The sequence below is a fragment of the Podarcis tiliguerta genome (assembly GCF_965153285.1).
Source record: "Podarcis tiliguerta genome assembly, chromosome: 4".
NCBI classification, from domain to species: Eukaryota; Metazoa; Chordata; class Lepidosauria; order Squamata; family Lacertidae; genus Podarcis; species Podarcis tiliguerta.
The window spans coordinates 21,170,560-21,188,830 of NC_139537.1; the positions used below are offsets into that span (position 1 = coordinate 21,170,560).

At 44.6% G+C, this 18,271-nt stretch overlaps 1 protein-coding gene across 5 annotated transcripts in view; it reads right to left on the reverse strand.

Annotated features, from left to right (window-relative positions):
• ALKBH8 (alkB homolog 8, tRNA methyltransferase) overlaps positions 1-18,271 on the reverse strand; it is a gene marked incomplete at its 5' end in the record, with an annotated part of 61,767 nt that overhangs the window by 22,971 nt on the left and 20,525 nt on the right. For all 5 annotated transcript variants that reach the window (XM_083436386.1, XM_083436389.1, XM_083436385.1 and 2 more), the window contains 3 exons: positions 11,704-11,774; positions 14,753-14,857; positions 17,066-17,161. In XM_083436386.1, the coding sequence (XP_083292512.1) occupies positions 11,704-11,774; positions 14,753-14,857; positions 17,066-17,161 (272 nt within the window). The remainder of the gene's footprint in view (positions 1-11,703; positions 11,775-14,752; positions 14,858-17,065; positions 17,162-18,271) is intronic.

An 18,271-nucleotide genomic window follows, 5' to 3' on the forward strand; every position in this document is an offset into this window, starting at 1 on the left:
ACTTTATTTCTTGGCTGGTTCACAAGCGACTATATACAAAATATTTACATACATCTTTCCACCACAGCGTGTGGATACTCTTTCCTCCTGCAAGCAAGTGCAACCTGCAGCTTCCTCTTTTATTTTCATCCCCAGCTGTAACCAATCAGCCTAGATTGTCACTCCTCACTATTAAAGAAAACTTCTTTAAAGCTACAAACACCTTTTTCTGTTTCTTTGCAGAACGACTTCCTAACAAGCCCCGCACTCAAAAATCCTGGAGCTGCCACTACAAAGAAGAACATCCTACAGAAGGAATTCGTTGTTTGATTGTTAACAGGCCTCTAAGGAAAGGAAGTTCGCAGTTGTGTTATCGCTGCTCTTCACGTTTGTTGCAACAGGTGGTACGATCCAAATGATGTCCCCAGTTGCTTTTTAGCAGCCAGTGTTACTAAGAGGTCTCTAGAGGTATGTCCAACCCAAGCTTGTTAAGGGCTTTTAAAGATCCAAATCAGTGCTTGGGATTGTGCACCTTGCTCCCCCACCTCTCTGTGGGTACACATGTACACACTTGTAGTTAGCGCTTGGCAAAACAGCATTCGCACTCGGCACTGCCCATGCCGAAGAATAACTTGCACATCCCACAGGGGAGATGCCCTAAATGTTGTAAGATAGTGCCCATGTCACCCTGTGGGCTCAACATTCCTTTCCTTTCTCGGGCAGATATAAAGGGATATTATACCGCATCAAAAGCAAAAGCAACGAGAATATACTTTGGCTGGAATTTCCATCTGACAAACTAAGGCGCTGGTATACAGATACATAAATGTGGCTTTGCTACTTTTACAAATATTCGACGTATTGTTCTAAAACCTCCCCTCAGGGCTCAAAAGGACACTGCTGTATATAGGACATTTTATCCTGGCATAGTAACGGAAGTATAAATCCCCGGGGCTACGGCTTTTGTGTTGAAGATATTATCCAAGTCCATTTTACATCCCAGAGCGACAATACCGCTGAACTAGTGATTGCCAATTTAAGTCTGTTTCACTGCTCGAAAGACCAATTGTGCCTCCTTCTGGTTTTATCATTCCACAGCCTCCATCTGCATGCAGAAAACTTTTCTGACAAAATTTGCCACAGCCTTAAAATAGACTCTTGTAACAAAGGGGGAATGACGTCACAGGCTCGATGAAATTAGCCCTTTTTAGTCAATCCCTGAGCTGAAGACTGCTGAAATGCAACAGCTACTTTCTAATGCTCCACAGATCAGCTCAGCTGCTGCTAATTTCTGACAGGCATCAGTTGCAGCCAGGTTCATTTCATGCTCTGATCTTCCAAAAATAGCTCTGAAAGTTTGTTTGTTGTTGTTCTAAGTAGCCACCACTGGCAGAGCTCTCGCAGAAATTAAAACTATTATTGAGTTGGGGGGGGGGGTTAAGTCCTAGTGCGCTTGCAACTCCTTAAGGGTTTAAGGGAGGGAGAGAGAGATATAAATGCTGACCTGCGTAATTAAGGAAAACAGATACTGAAACCCTTTATAATTCATATTAAGAATGCAGCAGAAAGGGAACAGTAAGAATAGGGATGAGGATAACACAGGTTTAAAATGTCAAATATAATATAATAAAGGAGAGGCAAATGGGGAGGGGGGAGGGCAGATGCATGCCAACAGCCCAACTTTTCAATTTAGAGGCCATGTAACCTAGGAAACTGCCCCTCAGTCCCAGCCCTGAAGGCACAAAATGGAGCACTAAGATAGTACGGTCAGACACAAGCCTAGGATGAAAGGGAGAAAAACTGCATGGCGGTTGCTAGGCAACTTCTGCCACCATCCTATTCTCTAGAAACAACGGTGGTTGCCTAGCAACTCAGACCTGCATTCTCCTACCTCAGTAGAGGCCTTGGTCAAAAAGAGCCTGGAGTCTTCTTGTAAACCTGCACCAACAGAGGCAATGGCAAAACCGGGGGAAGGGGAGGCAGAGTATTAATGTGTGTGAGGAAAAACATCTCAACATAAATAAGAACATAAGGAGAGCCTGCTGGATAAGGCCAATGGCCCATTCCGTCCAGCATCCTAGTCTCACAATGGCCAACCAGGTTCCTGTGGGATACTTGCAAGCAGGAGCTGAGCACAAGAGCACTCTCCTCAATATCGGTGGGATTCCCCCTTCCTTCTCACTCCCGGCCTTCTCCGAACGATGGAGCTTGCTGCAAGATCCTTGCAGCATATGTACGTTACACATAGTGGGTGGTATTTAATAAGAAGATTGTTATCTCACCGCCTAATATTACAAAAAGCTCTCTGTCAGAACAGCGGTGGCTAACCTTTGGCCCTCCAGGTGTCAGGCATAGGTCAGCGGTAAAACACCTGGTGTCAGTGGACTTAGCTCTTTATTCAAAGAAACAAAACAGTGCAGGCCTAGTGATCACAACAACTCTTCTCAGTAGGTCTTGGCCCAATGAGGCAGTTGCAACTGCTGCCTAAGGCTCCTCTCCCAGTTTCTTCCTAGGCAATCTGAGGCTCCTTCATCTTGCCTCTTGCCTCTTTGTCTTTGCCCTGCTCCACCCTCATAATTTCTCTGCGTGTTCTGGAATAACAGGGGAGACAGGGGCTGGTCGCAGGAGGAGGGGGAGACTCCCTGGATTCTTCAGCAGCCTGACTCATCTCTGTCTCCTGTTCCCTCTCCTCTTCTGCCTCTGCTTCTGGGCTTCTCTCTGCCACAGACTCTCCCTGCTCACTAAACCCTGTCACCTCTTCAGCTTCCAACACCTCCTTCCTCCCGGTCTGTTCCCTCTTCTTCATCAGACTATTCATTGTCATTCCATCACCAGTCTGAGCCTCCTTCCCCTGTGGGTTCCCCAGTTTGATGCCTCCCACCACTCCTCTGCATCCGGCCAGTCCATGACATCAGGTGTTGGTGGACCACAACTCCCAATATCCCTGATTATTGGCCAGGGCGGTTTGGGATGTTGAGAGTCCCACAACATCAGGAGGGCAACAGATTAGCCACTGCTGTGTTAAAGCAATTCCACAGCAGGATCCGTTGTCCTGTAGTAATGATGAGATTAAAAAAAGGAGATACACGACAAAAACAAAACAGGAAGTCGAGAAAACGCTGGCCAATTAACCTGGAAATAGTTGCTCTGGTTATGTACCTTGGGAAGGAGACATCCATCTGCTTCACCGACTTCAATGGGGTTTACTTCTGGCGGAAGTGTATGGGATTTCACTACAATCTGACAAGTACTTGTATTGATTAGCGAAAGTACAGAAGGGCTGAGCCTGATAACAGACAGTAAGGACATAAGGGCCCTGCTGGATCAGCCCAGTGGCCCATCTAGTCTGGCATCCTGTTATCACAGTAACCAACTAGATGCCTACAGGGAGGATCACGCAAGACAGACTTTAAATTTGCAGCAACACTCTCTCCTCCCTCTCCTCCTGAGGTTTCCAGCAGCTGGAATTCAGAAGCATACTGCTCCCAATCATTCTCGCCTTGCAGTAAATGGACAATTGAAGGCGTTTGAAAGATGGACAGTGATTCCCCCATGGAGACACAATTTAAGCAGAAGTAGCATTTTCTGGATTTTGCTGCGGCTGTGATTACCCTGCGGCAAAAAATGAAAAATGATGTGGCAAAGTCAACAGAAATGTAATTCTGCCACTTTGCATTAAAAAAAAAAAGAGCTTAACTCACTCTGCAATTTTCAGGATTTTTTTTTATAATAGTACAAAACACCCAATGAGAATCCTTCTACCAGAGTGCCAACTTGAATAAAATATTTTTTTATTCCCCACCCTGCATAATCGGTCACATGATGTGGCACCCTCACACCATTTGAATGACAATGTCCATTAACGGGGGGTGGGGGTGGCCCCCTCAAATATTTTATGGAGGGGACAAAAAGACCTCAGCCCCTATGAGTACCTATGCTTCCTACAAAGAGCAAGTATCTGTGTCTCATTGAACATGCAGGTATCCATCAACGCAGAGCCCTTCAAGAGTAACAGCTTTAAGAACGGTGGTTCTTTGAGGGTTTTTTACAATCAACATTTTATGAAATATACAGTGGTGCTTCGGGTTACATACACTTCAGGTTACATACGCTTCAGGTTACAGACTCAACTAACCCAGAAATAGTGCTTCAGGTTAAGAACTTTGCTTCAGGATGAGAACAGATATTGTGCTCCGGCGGCGCAGCAGCGGGAGGCCCCATTAGCTAAAGTGGTGCTTCAGGTTAAGAACAGTTTCAGGTTAAGAACGGACCTCCGGAACGAATTAAGTACTTAACCTGAGGTACCACTGTATAAACAGCCATATTATATTTTTGTCTCTTTGGGTGAAGATACCCGACTCATTCATTACACAGATACTAGTCTGTGCCACCCTTCTCACTGGCTGCCTGTAGGTTTAACCTTGGCTTTTAGAGAGAAGCTCGCTTAGAAACAGGCATCGCCATAGGAAGATGGAGGCAGGTATGTATTTGTGTGTGAGGCTGATGAGCTGAGGAATTTTACAGTGTGGGGTTCCTTTTGAAGAATCAGAATGAAAGCTAAAACCACACCTTTCCAGGAGCCTTGCAATACATACATACATAGACATACAGATATAAATATATACGGTATATATATATGTATACATATATACATATACATATACATATATACACACACATACATAATATACAAATATATAAACACACACACACACACACATATATATATATACACATTTATATACATATATATATGGAAGAACCAACAGCAGGATGTAAGATTTGCGGGATGAGTCTTTGAGAGAAATGTGGGACTATAAAGAAGCCAGAGACAAAAGAAATAAACTAGGGCAAGTGTCTTAACAGAATAGCCTGTCTAATTTTTATTTTTAAAAAGGGGAGAGAGAATACAGGGATCCATATGCTGGTCTGAAGTGTGCTCTCATTGTGAGGCCACATTCGCCCCTCGCTGAGCCTTTTGCATCAGTGGAAACTAGTTGCTGAAAAGCCCTGTAAGGAGCCTTGAGAAGCCCCCTGGGAGAGACTGGTACAGAATTACAAAAGTTGGAAGCTTTTGTACAAAATCACAAAGTTGGAAGCTTTTGTCTCAAGCAGGGAACAGAGGATGAAAAAGTCCTTTCTGTGCCGTGGACCCTGGAGAGGCACTTCTTGCAAGAACAGACAAAACTAAGCTAGACATACAAACTGTTTGGCCTGCTGTGAGACAGCTTCCCATGCTCCTAAGTGATCTAGTGGCTGTGCATACAAGGCAGATACTTATCTAGGGGGACCCTGTCTGGGAAGGGGATTTTGCTTGGTTGCAAGAAGGGTTTGGGGGTGGGAGTACCTGTGATGGTGCAGAGAGAAAGGCAAGGAGGGATCAGGGTTCAATTCCTCTCAAAAACACCTTTTTTACAAACAAAAAATGAGAGCCTTGTCCCTAAGGATGCTTAGCTCTACAAAACGTAGCTTCATCTGTCACATCTACTTTGGCAGTTTGCAAAATGGGACCCCGACTCTTTCCGCGGGCTCACGCCACTGAAATCTGTTTAGAGCTTGACAGAAGCTGAGCCTGAGTTGAAGCAATGCTCCCCCAACAAAGCAGGCATGCAGGCAGTTTGTGCATCTCTAGAGACACCATCCGGAAGCCATGAATACAGCAGTCACACCTAACCAGGCAGCTTAAGAAAAGGCCATTTTGCAGGTCTGCCGCTTTGCATTTTCCAAGCAAATAGGTTATTTCCTTGGGGGAAGCAGCACGTACGCAATTGCTTGTGAGCTGCAACACAAGCATTTGTTTTATCAGGAACACATAAATCAGGAGGCTGCTGCTTATTTAACTGACAGTAAGACAGAACAAGGGACGCAGGTGGCGCTGTGGGTTAAACCACAGAGCCTAGGACTTGCCGATCAGAAGGTCGGCGGTTCGAATCCCCGTGACGGGGTGAGCTCTCGTTGCTCGGTCCCTGCTCCTGCCAACCTAGCAGTTCGAAAGCACGTCAAAGTGCAAGTAGATAAATAGGTACCGCTCCAGTGGGAAGGTAAACGGCGTTTCTGTGCGCTGCTCTGGTTCACCAGAAGCGGCTTAGTCATGCTGGCCACATGACTCGGAAGCTGTACGCCGGCTCCCTCGGCCAATAAAGCGAGATGAGCGCCGCAACCCCAGAGTCGGCCACGACTGGACCTAATGGTCAGGGGTCCCTTTACTTTTACCCTTAAGACAGAGCAATTTGACAGTAGAATCATAGAAATGTAGAGTTGGAAGGGACTACAAGGACCATCTAGCCTAACCCCGGCAATGCCCAATGTGGGGCTCAAGCCCACAACCCTGAAATTAAGAGTCTCATGGTCTACCAACTGAGCTATCCTAGGCAAAGAAATTACTATAGCGTCCTGGGAGCAGAGGAATCCCAAGTCTCTGATGTGCAGAAAGAAAATGAGGGTTACAATTGTATTTATCACAACCAACCTATTGTGTTAGCTCCATGTAGGAATAGCTACAATCATTTGAGTATTTCTAGGTAGGAATCTGAATTTGGAACTTAAAGATACCTGTATTCTGTGACCAGAAATCCCACTATTTTAGTCATTACCCAAGACTGAAAAATGCTCCCCTGATCAAATACAGTGGTACCTTGGGTTAAGTACTTAATTCGTTCCAGAGGTCCGTACTTAACCTGAAACTGTTCTTAACCTGAAGCACCACTTTAGCTAATGGGGTCTCCCGCTGCTGCTGCGCCCCCGGAGCACGATTTCTGTTCTCATCCTGAAGCAAAGTTCTTAACCTGAAGCACTATTTCTGGGTTAGCAGAGTCTGTAACCTGAAGTGTATGTACCTGAAGCGTATGTAACCCAAGGTACCACTGTAGTTCCACCATTGTTCCTTTTCCTGGAGCACCAAGAACATCGAAGGCAGCCTGAGATAAATCTCAGGTTGCATGCCACACCTGTCTCAGGTAAGGGGATAGACCAAGCGTATCTTGGCTGAGGGTTCCCAAAATCCTACAGCCAGCATAGTCTGTTTGATCACAGAGCAGTGATCAACCTGAACAGACCTGGCCAGCACCCCATTTAAATGGACTGTGCCCAGAGTGGTCATGTATCCTACTTTATAGAGGACAGTTCTCTTATCTGAAGGGTTGGCTGGTCCAAGTCTAGTACAGGGATAAAGAACCATAACAAAGGAAAACAGAGGCCTTGGAATTTCCCATCGAGCATCAGACCACAGGTTATCTGGTCAAAGTCTTTCCCACTATGATGAAATGTACTGCATTTCTATTTAAACTCTAGAAAGTATTTCTGAACTCGCATCTATACACATAAAGTTGCATATGCAAATTATATGCTAACATTTGCCATATCTTTTGACCTGTTTTTGCTGGTGCATTTCGCGCGTGTGTGTGTGTGTGTGTGTGTGTGTGATGTGTAAGTAGCCCCCTGAACTCTACACCTCTTGGACAAGCCCCAGGAAGGTTCCTACACAAACACCCACAGGCAGACAGATTCCTCAGCAGATAAATCAATGTGCAAAGGTTTTCTTTGAGAAAGGAAGCTTTAAAACCACTGGTTTAAAGCGGATTTTTCTTTAATGCTGCATTCTCCCTTTTTATTATGTTTTCTGGTTGTATCATAATCACCACCTACACAACCCTAGCTATAATACCCTACCTTTCTACAGAGTTCTCAAAAGGTGTTTAGCCACAGTGTTTTCTGTCTGCGACAGGAGAATAATTGCACTTCTCCACTTCACAGTAATGCGATAAACCGCAATAAACTTTCAAAGTGCTCATTTGCCTTCATGGTTGGAGGTCTGGTTAAAAACCTGAACTGCCGAAAAATCAAGTGGAATTTTAGACATTATGTACATGGTTTTGTTTTTTTTAACCTTTTGGAAAGTACGATCTATTCACCAGTTTTTATTACTTGATTTTCTTAATTATGAATGCAAATTCAATGCAAGATGCAACAGAAGGATTTTAAAAAGGGTAATAAATTACTTGCAAAATGAAGAAGGCCTGGGATTATCATTTTTTTAAGTAGAGCAAATATATTTTAAAGGATGGGCTAAGATGGTTTCCTACAGAGTATCTGCTTACAGTTGACTTACAGTCACACATAATTTCAGGTGGGGATGTGAATCAAAGGATGTATCCAATTGTTCGGTGATGTTCCGATTAATAATAATTACTATTATCTCATTTCCTCTTCTTCAAATATTTAGGGTTGTCGCTTATGAAGCCAAAACAGAACCACCCATGTAAAAATAAAAATAACAAAAGGTAAAGGACCCCTGGACAGTTAAGTCCAGTCAAAGATGGCTATGGGGTGCGACGCTCATCTTGCTTTCAGGCTGAGGGAGCTGACTTTTGTCTGCAGACAGCTTTCCAGGTCATGACTAAACCACTTCTGGCACAATGGGACACCGTGACAGAAACCAGAGCGCTTTTACCTTTCCACCACAGTGGTACCTATTTATCTACTTGCACTGATATGCTTTCAAACTGCTAGGTTGGCAGGAGCTGGGACTGAGCAACGGGAGCTCACCCCATCGCAGGCTTCGAACTGCCAACCTTCTGATCAGCAAGTCCAAGAGGCTCAGTGGTTTAGACCACAGCACCACCCACTTCCTGGAACCACCCATGTACAAGAGAGTGGTATCAGCAAACTTGGTGTAATTTTGATATACACAGGACAAATTTCATGAATACGATGAATGCTATTATGGAAACGGGAAGTAAGGGAACCCCAAATGAAGGCGATTGTCAGGAGTTCCCACTGAAATGTCATGTGAGTAGTCAGACTCGGAGGAGAAGGAGCTCAGGGAGTTAGACCTGGAGGACCCACCATGGTAGAGGTTACAGATTACAAACTCTTAGAAATGTCTGATCCCAGGGAGGACTGCAGCAGTTTAGGGGGGTGGAATTCTACCCTCCAAAGGAGGCTCAGGCAAACTCTCAGGACTGCCTCCCACTACCTCCCTTCCAAGTATGCCCCTCTGCCTCAGATTCTCCTCTGGCCCCTGCCCCATCGCACAGGGACCTCCTTCTTCAGGGAAGGCGGCTGGAGCAAATCTGCTGCCAAGCCAGCACCAACTCCACCTCTGGCACCTAGGAGACCAAGATGTAAACACACACAACCCTCGCCAGCTCACTACTTCATTTGCTACTCCGGCTGCTACTAATCACCAGTTACACAGCTTTTTAATCTGTAAAGACCTTTACAATCACACAGCACTCTATGCCGGATGTTTTACAAGGAATGCACCAATGTACAAAACATATTACAGAATCGCCAGGAACATGGATGTTGCCAGAGGCAAAGGCTGCCACAGCAGGAACTGATCCATCAGGCAATGACTGGGCTGTTGCAGCTGCCTTCACCAAAGCAGGGAATTAATATTCTGTTACAAAATGGCATCAAAGACCTGGACGGAGCAGGAGCTTTAGGGCATTTTGTTGAAGAGATTCATCTCTCACAGTTACTTTTCCAAGCAAAGAATGTGGATGCTGGCTCTCTCTTAAAAAAAAAAAACCCCACCCATGAATTCTGTTTTTACTTTACTGCCGGACACATGGCTGCGTTTGGGTGGAACTTACAAGGTTATCTCAGCACTGAAACAAAGACCCGTCCTGCCATCCTCAGTTTAGCAGCTGGCCTGTGTCTCTGCCACTTCCCCAAATTCTTGCTATGTGAACTGGGCAGAAGAAGCAGACCGCCCCAATCAAGCTCTGTTTACGAAGCCCAATTCCCAACTTTTGCCTTTCTTAAGCGATCAAAACTGCTGTGAAATAAGTCTGCAAGCAGTTATAGGAACATAGAAAGTCTGACCACTGGCATTGTCTACACTGACTAGAAGCCACTTTCTGGGGTTTCAGGCAGGAAACACTCCTGTCAGAGCTTGGAGTCAGACACAGGTCAGCACGAAAGACACAGGGCTCTGTTGTCAGTGAAGTTGACTCTGTGTTCAAGGAAACAGCATGCAACTCTTCCCAACAGGCCTTGCCCCTATAGAGCAGTTGCCAGGACAGATGTCCCCTGCCTTCCACCCTCTCTAATGCTCATCCTCTCCCGGATGTTTCCCAAGCAGTCTCAAACTGTGCTTGTGCATCAGGCGTAATCCCTGGCATCTTCAGTTAAGAAAGGGTCAGGTGATGGCAAAGGCCTCTGCCTGAGAACCTAGGCCTCACCTGCAATATACCTCTAAAGCTGTATCATAACCTTTTAAGGAGTCATGGCTACCCCCCCCCAAGAACCCTGGGAACTTCAGTTTATTGAGGGTCTTGAAAGTTGTGAGGAGCTACAATGCTGAGTGAGTTTTAACAATCAATCTCTCTTCCCAGAGAATTCTGGATATTCTAGCTCACTGAAGGCTCTAGGTTCCCTCATTGCGAGAAGCAAAGCTACAGGGAACCAGGCAGAGGGCCTTCTCGGTAGTGGCGCCTGCCCTGTGGAACACCCTCCCATCAGATGTCAAAGAGATAAACAACTATCTGACATTTAGAAGACATCTGAAGGCAGCCCTGTTTAGGGAAGTTTTTTATGTGTGACATTTTAATGTATTTTTAATCTTTGTTGGAAGCCGCCCAGAGTGGCTAGGGAAACCCAGCCAGATGTGCAGGGTACAAATAATAAATTATTATTATTATTATTATTATTATTATTATTATTATTAGGAGCCTCCCAACAACTCTCAGCACCCTTAACAAACTACACATCCCAGGATTCTTTTGGTAGAATCCGTGACTGTTTAAAACGGGATGATACTGCTTTAAATGTATTGTAGAGTGCAGACAAGGATCAGTGTAGATAATAAATGGGCTAGATGAACGAAGAGTTGCTGCTTCCCATGTTTTGAACCCCCATTAAAGGTTTCAGCAATATGCAATCAGCTGACAGACCCACTTCATTTAGAGCACTCCGCTTTAAAGAGCTTAGCTGTAGCATATGAATAACACAATCTCAGAAACGCACAGATGTCCTTCCTGCTCAACCCCCCGCCTCTGCTTTTGTTGTCTCTTCTTAAGAAAAGGCTTCTGTACACCAATGTCAGCTTTCATAACTGACAATGGAAGATAAGAAGCATCCATTAGTTCCTGGATCAGGATGGACCAAGACAGACAAAAGTACTTCAAGGCCAGTACATCTCAAAAATAGCCTATGAAACAGAGGGATTAAATATTATTATTTTTTATTCACAAAGGATTTTCAGGCAAAGCTCCCTGCAAGAATTCCACCGGCGGCACAGCTACTTCTAAGAAATCCTCACCTCATATTTTTTTTAAAAATTCAACAGGTGTAGCTAAATAGCTTCAGGGTGAAGAAAAGAGATGGCCATTTCTGTCTCAGTCCTCTAGGCAACTTATTTTTAAGACCAGGAGGTGTTTTTTTCCCCATAACATGAAATTACAAGCACTCAGAACATAGAAATACTTTTGTTGTCCTGAAAGCAACACTGAAAACTTGGACAGGGCACAGAGCTTAGTTCCTCACCCCAAGCAAGTTAAGGCATGAGTGAACTACAAGCAAGCTTGGCAGTATTGTCAAAGGAGACTGCATACTGGGCTCAGTTCAGCTGTGGTGCAAAACTACAGTAAACGCACACTTTTTTCATCTCCCCATCCCTCAGCATCTGCTGCCTGAGGCAGGCCCCCCATTCTCCCTAATAGATGGGAGGAACCCAACTTGCTTCTACTCAAAAAACCCAGAAAAAGATATACAAATTACCTCAGCTCCTAAACTTAGAGCTATGATTTCATCCTCAAAAGCAGAATGTGTATCTATGTGAGGAGGGATTCCTGCAACACAAAACAAAGCCGTGGTTCAGTACATGTGAGAATCTATTTTTCAACTTTTCCTCACCATCAGTCTTACTCTTGTACATTGGTAGGCCAAGAAGCTTCCCTCATTCTCTACAGAAGTCTCATTCCACCTAGTGTCCTTCAGAAGTTTTGGACTGTAACTCCTAGCCGTCCAGCCCAGTTTATGACAGGTAATAAATCAAATTTAACAACAACAAAAGCCAAAGAAAAAAGAAATCTTGTTACAAGTGCTATGGATGCCTTAGGCTAGGACTAGAATTTATGGCAAATGCAGATTTGGCACTAAACACAGCACCACTGTCACTCCTCTTACTATTTCCCCATCTAAGGGATGCAAAATGTAGTATATGATGCCTTGTAGCCATGCGTTCCTCCACTATAAGCTTAAATTTGTAGGGAGCAGGGCAAGTCACTGCATGATGTTATCATGTCATGTGTTTTGCATCACTAGATGTTTTAGGAGAGAGGGGTCTTGCTCAGCAGTAAAGTACACGTTTTGCATACAAAAGGTCCCAGGTTCAATCCCTTACATATATCTTTCAAAATTCATATACCGCTCCGTTACAGTGGTACCTCAGGTTGCATACGCTTCAGGTTACACACTCCACTAAGCCAGAAATAGTGCTTTAGGTTAAGATCTTTGCTTCAGGATGAGAAGAGAAATAGTGCTCCGGCGGTGCAGCAGCAGCAGCAGGAGGAGGCCCCATTAGCTAAAGTGGTGCTTCAGGTTAAGAACAGTTTCAGGTTAAGAGCGGAGTTCCAGAACGAATTAAGTACTTAACCTGAGGTACCACTGTATAAGAGAACCTCTAAGCGGTTTCCAAAATATATAATAATACATTAAAACTATTGATAAAAACGGGGGGGGGGGGGATTGGAAAGATTATTACAATCTACAGTAGCTAAAAAATTAATGCATGAAGGGGTTAACGCCAGAATGTAAGCTGTCCCGCTAGGCTTAGCTATGTCACTTCCTCTCACCTTGGGAGGAAATAGGCCAGGGGTCTGCAACCCGCGGCTCCGGAGCCGCATGTGGCTCTTTTACACCTTTGCCGCAGCTCCGGGGCGGATACTAGCGAGGGAGGAGGCGCATTGTGCACCCCGACACTCCCCACTGTGGCGGGCGCTGTACTGGCTGTGACGTCGCATGGGGGCAGTGTGTGCGTTAGTCACGCACCGTCCCGACGTCACCTTCCTGGTTTTGCGGCTCCCAGGTTTTTTTTCTTCGGAAATGGGTCCAAGTGGCTCTTTTTGTCTTAAAGGTTGAAGACCCCTGAAATAGGCAATCAAGTCAATTGTTGTACCCAGTCTACCCGAGATGCTCAGTGTGTGTGAAGAGCTTTAAACTAGTTGCTCCAGCTCAACCGCATGGCTCTCACCAGCCATTCTTGAATTCCTATACCAATAATCCAGGAACTTTTACCACTTTGTTACTCAGCTAAATTTTACTACCTGAGCAACTTTTCTGACTGATGTACAGGAAAGCACGTAAACCTGACCTTGGCAGAGTTTGTAGGTACACCAATTTTTAACTAACCAAATGTGTGGTCTTTTCCTGTACTAGGGAAACGGGGGAAATTTAGCACTCACTTGAAAGGGCATATTTTAAAGGTCAAAGAGCCTACATTTCCACGTTTTACTGTGCTGCATATATTGTGACTTTAAATCTCTGCCAGGGTTCTCTCAACAAAGAGTAATTGCTCTAAACTTGGATGTTAACATCCAGGAATTTGCCTTTACAGTGGTACCTCAGGTTAAGAACTTAATTCATTCTGGAGGTACGTTCTTAACCTGAAACTGTTCTTAACCTGAGGTACCACTTTAGCCAATGGGGCCTCCTGCTGCCGCCACACCGCTGGAGCATGATTTCTGTTCTCATCCTGAAGCAAAGTTCTTAACCTGAGGTACTATTTCTGGGTTAGCGAAGTCTGTAACCTGAAGCATCTGTAACCCGAGGTACCACTGTATATATTTTTATTTGCACCAACAGTAACATGTCTAGATAGGTTTGCCTAAACAAAACACACACAAAGATCAATTTCTTCCCCCATCTTTAAGAAGGGCTGGGAAAAGACTCCTACCTAAAACTCTGAAAAGCTGATACCAATCAATGTCAACGACATTGCCAAATGAACCAATGGACTTGATAAGACAGCTTTCAATGTTCCTAACAAGATGTAGGACTGCTGTCTTCAGTTTCAACTGGCCTTCTCGGTAGTGGCGCCCGCCCTGTGGAACGCCCTCCCATCAGATGTCAAAGCGATAAACAACTACCTGACATTCAGAAGACATCTGAAGGCAGCCCTGTTCAGGGAAGTTTTTAATATGTGACATTTTAGTGTATTTTTCATCTTTGTTGGAAGCCGCCCAGAGTGGCTGGGGAAACCCAGCCAGATGGGCGGGGTACAAATAATAAATTATTATTATATTATTATTATTATCAGCTGGAGAACTTGGAGGGCTTGCCCCATATACCCAAGGAACTGACACCTCCCATATGTCCAATAATACTTCTGCATTTACCAAGGCATTTTGATTAAGGGGTGTTTGTGACAGGTTAAAGATGTTAGTAAAAGGTAAAGGGACCCCTGACCATTAGGTCCAGTCGTGACCGACTTTGGGGTTGCGGCGCTCATCTCGCTTTATTGGCCGAGGGAGCCGGCGTACCGCTTCCGGGTCATGTGGCCAGCATGACTAAGCCACTTCTGGCAAACCAGAGCAGCACACGGAAACGCCGTTTACCTTCCTGCCGGAGCGGTACCTATTTATCTACTTGCACTTTGACGTGCTTTCAAACTGCTAGGTTGGCAGGAGAGGGACCGAACAATGGGAGCTCACCCCGTTGCGGGGATTCAAACCGCCAACCTTCCGATTGGCAAGTCCTAGGTTCTGTGGTTTAACCCACAGCGCCACCCACGTCCCATTAAAGATGTTAGTGCAACACATATACATACCCTGTCCAGGTTCATACTGATTTATAGTCAGTTGATCAGGTTTCTCCTTAATGTGCCCCATCTTCAACCATTTTGCAAGAAGCTTGTTACAGATATCTGGGAGACCTGAGGCGGTGAGAAAATATGAAAGCAGAAGGTTTTCTCTCTCTTCCCTCGTCCACAACAAAACATTCCCACATCAGAAAACAAATAAAGCATACAATTAGGAAATATGCGGAGTTTCAACCCTTAAATTCTTCATACAGAATACACCAAAAAAAGGAAAACATGTCAGTTACATTTATATGGTTTTTTTTTTGTTTTTGCCATTATGGCGTTGTAGCTAGAACGTTGGACTACAGAGGTTTAAATCTGCACAACTATGAAGCTTGCTGAGTGACCTTAAGCCTGTCACGATATGTCAGCATAATTCTACCTCAGAGGGCTCTTGTGATGTTAAGAGGAGGAGGGAGAATGACAAGTCTGTGGCTTTGAGTTCCATGGAGGAAAAGCAGGGTATAAATGTAATAATGAAACAAATGTAGCCACGGCTACTCACCTTGCACATTTCTGCTCCATAGCTGAAAACATTACACTTGATGCTATTGTAGAAGAAAGCAGCTTGGGATTTTCACTGTTTTCATGTTTCTTAAATGCGCTAGCAGCATAAAGCAATTAGAAACAGGCTAATTGCAACTAAATGGTCTCGGCATCTTTATAAGCTTGAGTTGGGATGGGAGGGGGGCTGTGTTCCCTGGATCACAGCACGGGTTTGCTTACTGGCGTGCCCGTTGGAGAAGGCAACTTTGAATTTATTTGCCAAATTAATGAATTTGAGATTATCCTACTGTGCCTCTCGCTTGGAGTGAGCTAATTCTGATGCGCAGGGAAAGGGATGAAGCGAACTGTAATGTATACTGTCTTAATGTGCAAACGATCAGGCTTCGCACGGCTACTTCTTGCTGTGGGCAAAATTTCCGTCTCCTAATAGAATGTGAGGGGAAAGTATTTAGGAGTCGCTTACAACTCCATCCTCCCGCAATTGTTGGAATCCGTCTGCCTCAAGAGGGAATGGAGTACGCCTCTGAGGGTGAAATTAAACTGCTGCATTAACAGCACTGAAGTGACCTCTCTGGGGCGCAAACCTGGGCAGTGTGCATGGAGGTCCTGGGCTGCCCATACAAAAAGACCCCGCTCTCAGCACTGAGGTCCAGCTCCGAGGGCCTTCTGGCGGTTCCCTCACTGCGAGAGGCCAAGTTACAGGGAACCAGGCAGAGGGCCTTCTCAGTAGTGGCGCCCGCCCTGTGGAATGCCCTCCCATCAGATGTCAAAGCGATAAACAACTACCTGACATTCAGAAGACATCTGAAGGCTGAAGGGAAGTTTTTAATATGTGACATTTTAGTGTATTTTTCATCTTTGTTGGAAGCCGCCCAGAGTGGCTGGGGAAACCCAGCCAGATGGGCAGGGTACAAATAATAAATTATTTATTATTATTATTATTATTATTATTATTATTATTATTATTATTATGTTGTGGTCCAAAGGAAATCAGAGCAATGCGTTAGGCACCAGCTTGGCTGCAGGAGTTGCCAGATGGAGGCATGCAAGGGGCCATCCAACTGCCTTAAGGACTCCACTCTAGATGTTGTTGTTGTTGTTGTTTAGTCGTGTCTGACTCTTTGTGACCCCATGGACCAGAGCACGCCAGGCACTCCTGTCATCTGCTGCCTCCCACAGTTTGGACAAATTCATGCTGGTAGCTTCGAGAACACTGTCCAACCATCTCATCCTCTGTCGTCCCCTTCTCCTTGTGCCCTCCATCTTTCCCAGCATCAGAAGTCCCTAACTCACTGAGGATTTGAGACACATCGGCTACCCTCATCTGGTTAGGCAGCCAGTCAAAGCCGTTCCCAGCCTGTAATGTACTAACTGTAATGTTGGATCTTCCAAAACTCCTGCTACCTTCTTCAGGTTTTGTGCATCTCATATGCATGTCAGATTTTCAAAGCCACTCGTTGTCAAGCATTTTCTGGACTCTTCCCTAAACACGTTAAAAGGAAATTGATTCAAACACATATCTAGGCCAAAGTCCTTTAAGACCCACTTACCTGGGAGTCAACCGCATGTTTAAGATTACAACTTAGGTGAATGGAAGCCTTGCACTGCAAGCCCATTTTTATTATATACTTGGAAGCAAGTTTCACAGATTTCAACGACAGTTATTCCCCAGTAAGCATATACAGAATTGCAACCACTACTAATCAGTGAAGAAAGCTGTATTGATTATTCAACGGAAGACACACATAACAGGCATTCCATTGGGATGCTCACCTCCGGGTAACGGTCTGTCTCTATCAACATTGTTGTTATCATATTGAAACTCGTATCCAAAATGTTTTACCCTCCTGTGTTTCAGAGACTTCTGAGCTGTGAAAATGGAAAGGAAGAAAAACAGAACCATGTTTGGAAGGGGAGAAAAAATTAAATAACCACAATATATATTTTGAGCTAGTGGCTTAAGGACCAAGCCCAGAATTAAGGAAGTTCTGAGTTTGAAAGTTCCCTGTGCCCTCAACTCACTCTGTGGTTTTTGATGATCCACATTTTCTCTCAGCCTCAGTCCCTCCCACCTTCAAGATCAGGGGATAATAATAATAACCTACTTTATAGGGTTGTTGTACAGATTACTAGATAATGCTTGTGAAGTAGAGTGGTACCTCCGGTTGCGAACGGGATCCATTCCGGAGGTCCGGCCGGATCCCAAGGTTTTCGCAGCCCGAGGATCACTGTTCTGCGCATGCATGTGTGGAGAAACCCAGTCCGATACTTCCGGGTTTGCTGCTTTCGTAACATGAAGTTTACATAACCAGAGGGCTACGTAAGCTGAAGTGCTACTGTACTTTACTGAGTAATCCTGTTTTTCAACTAGAGTCATTTTCATTTCATTTCACTTTTAATTTGCACACTGCCTTTCTAGGCAGTTTACAAGCGGAAGAAGCAACAAAATATACAACAGGAATCACACATCTTACAACAATCCAAACAAAACATTATATATATATACACACACACACACATACACACACACACACACAGAGAGATAAACACACACACACACATTTATACATATACACATACACATACATACACACACATCTATATATATATATATATATATATACACACACACACACACACACATATATATATATATACTCTTTCCCACAAAAAGCTTTTTTGTTCTTACTATGGTTAAATAACATAAAGAGGCAATGGAAATAAATAGCAGCCTTCAAGACAACTTGGATGCTGCAATTGCCGCAATGAATACACAAACAACAGGTGAAAGATTCACTTCCACTGCACAGAGTGAGTCACTTGGTCAAATCCATGAATCCTCAAGCCTGTGTGTCTGGTCTCAGGTGTGTGCCAGAGATCTGCACATTGCTTTATCAAAAAGGTTGCAGGTGGCACCAGTGAACTTCACATCTGCTGTCTATTGTAATGCAGTTAAACCTCCAAACCAGCTCTTAAGTC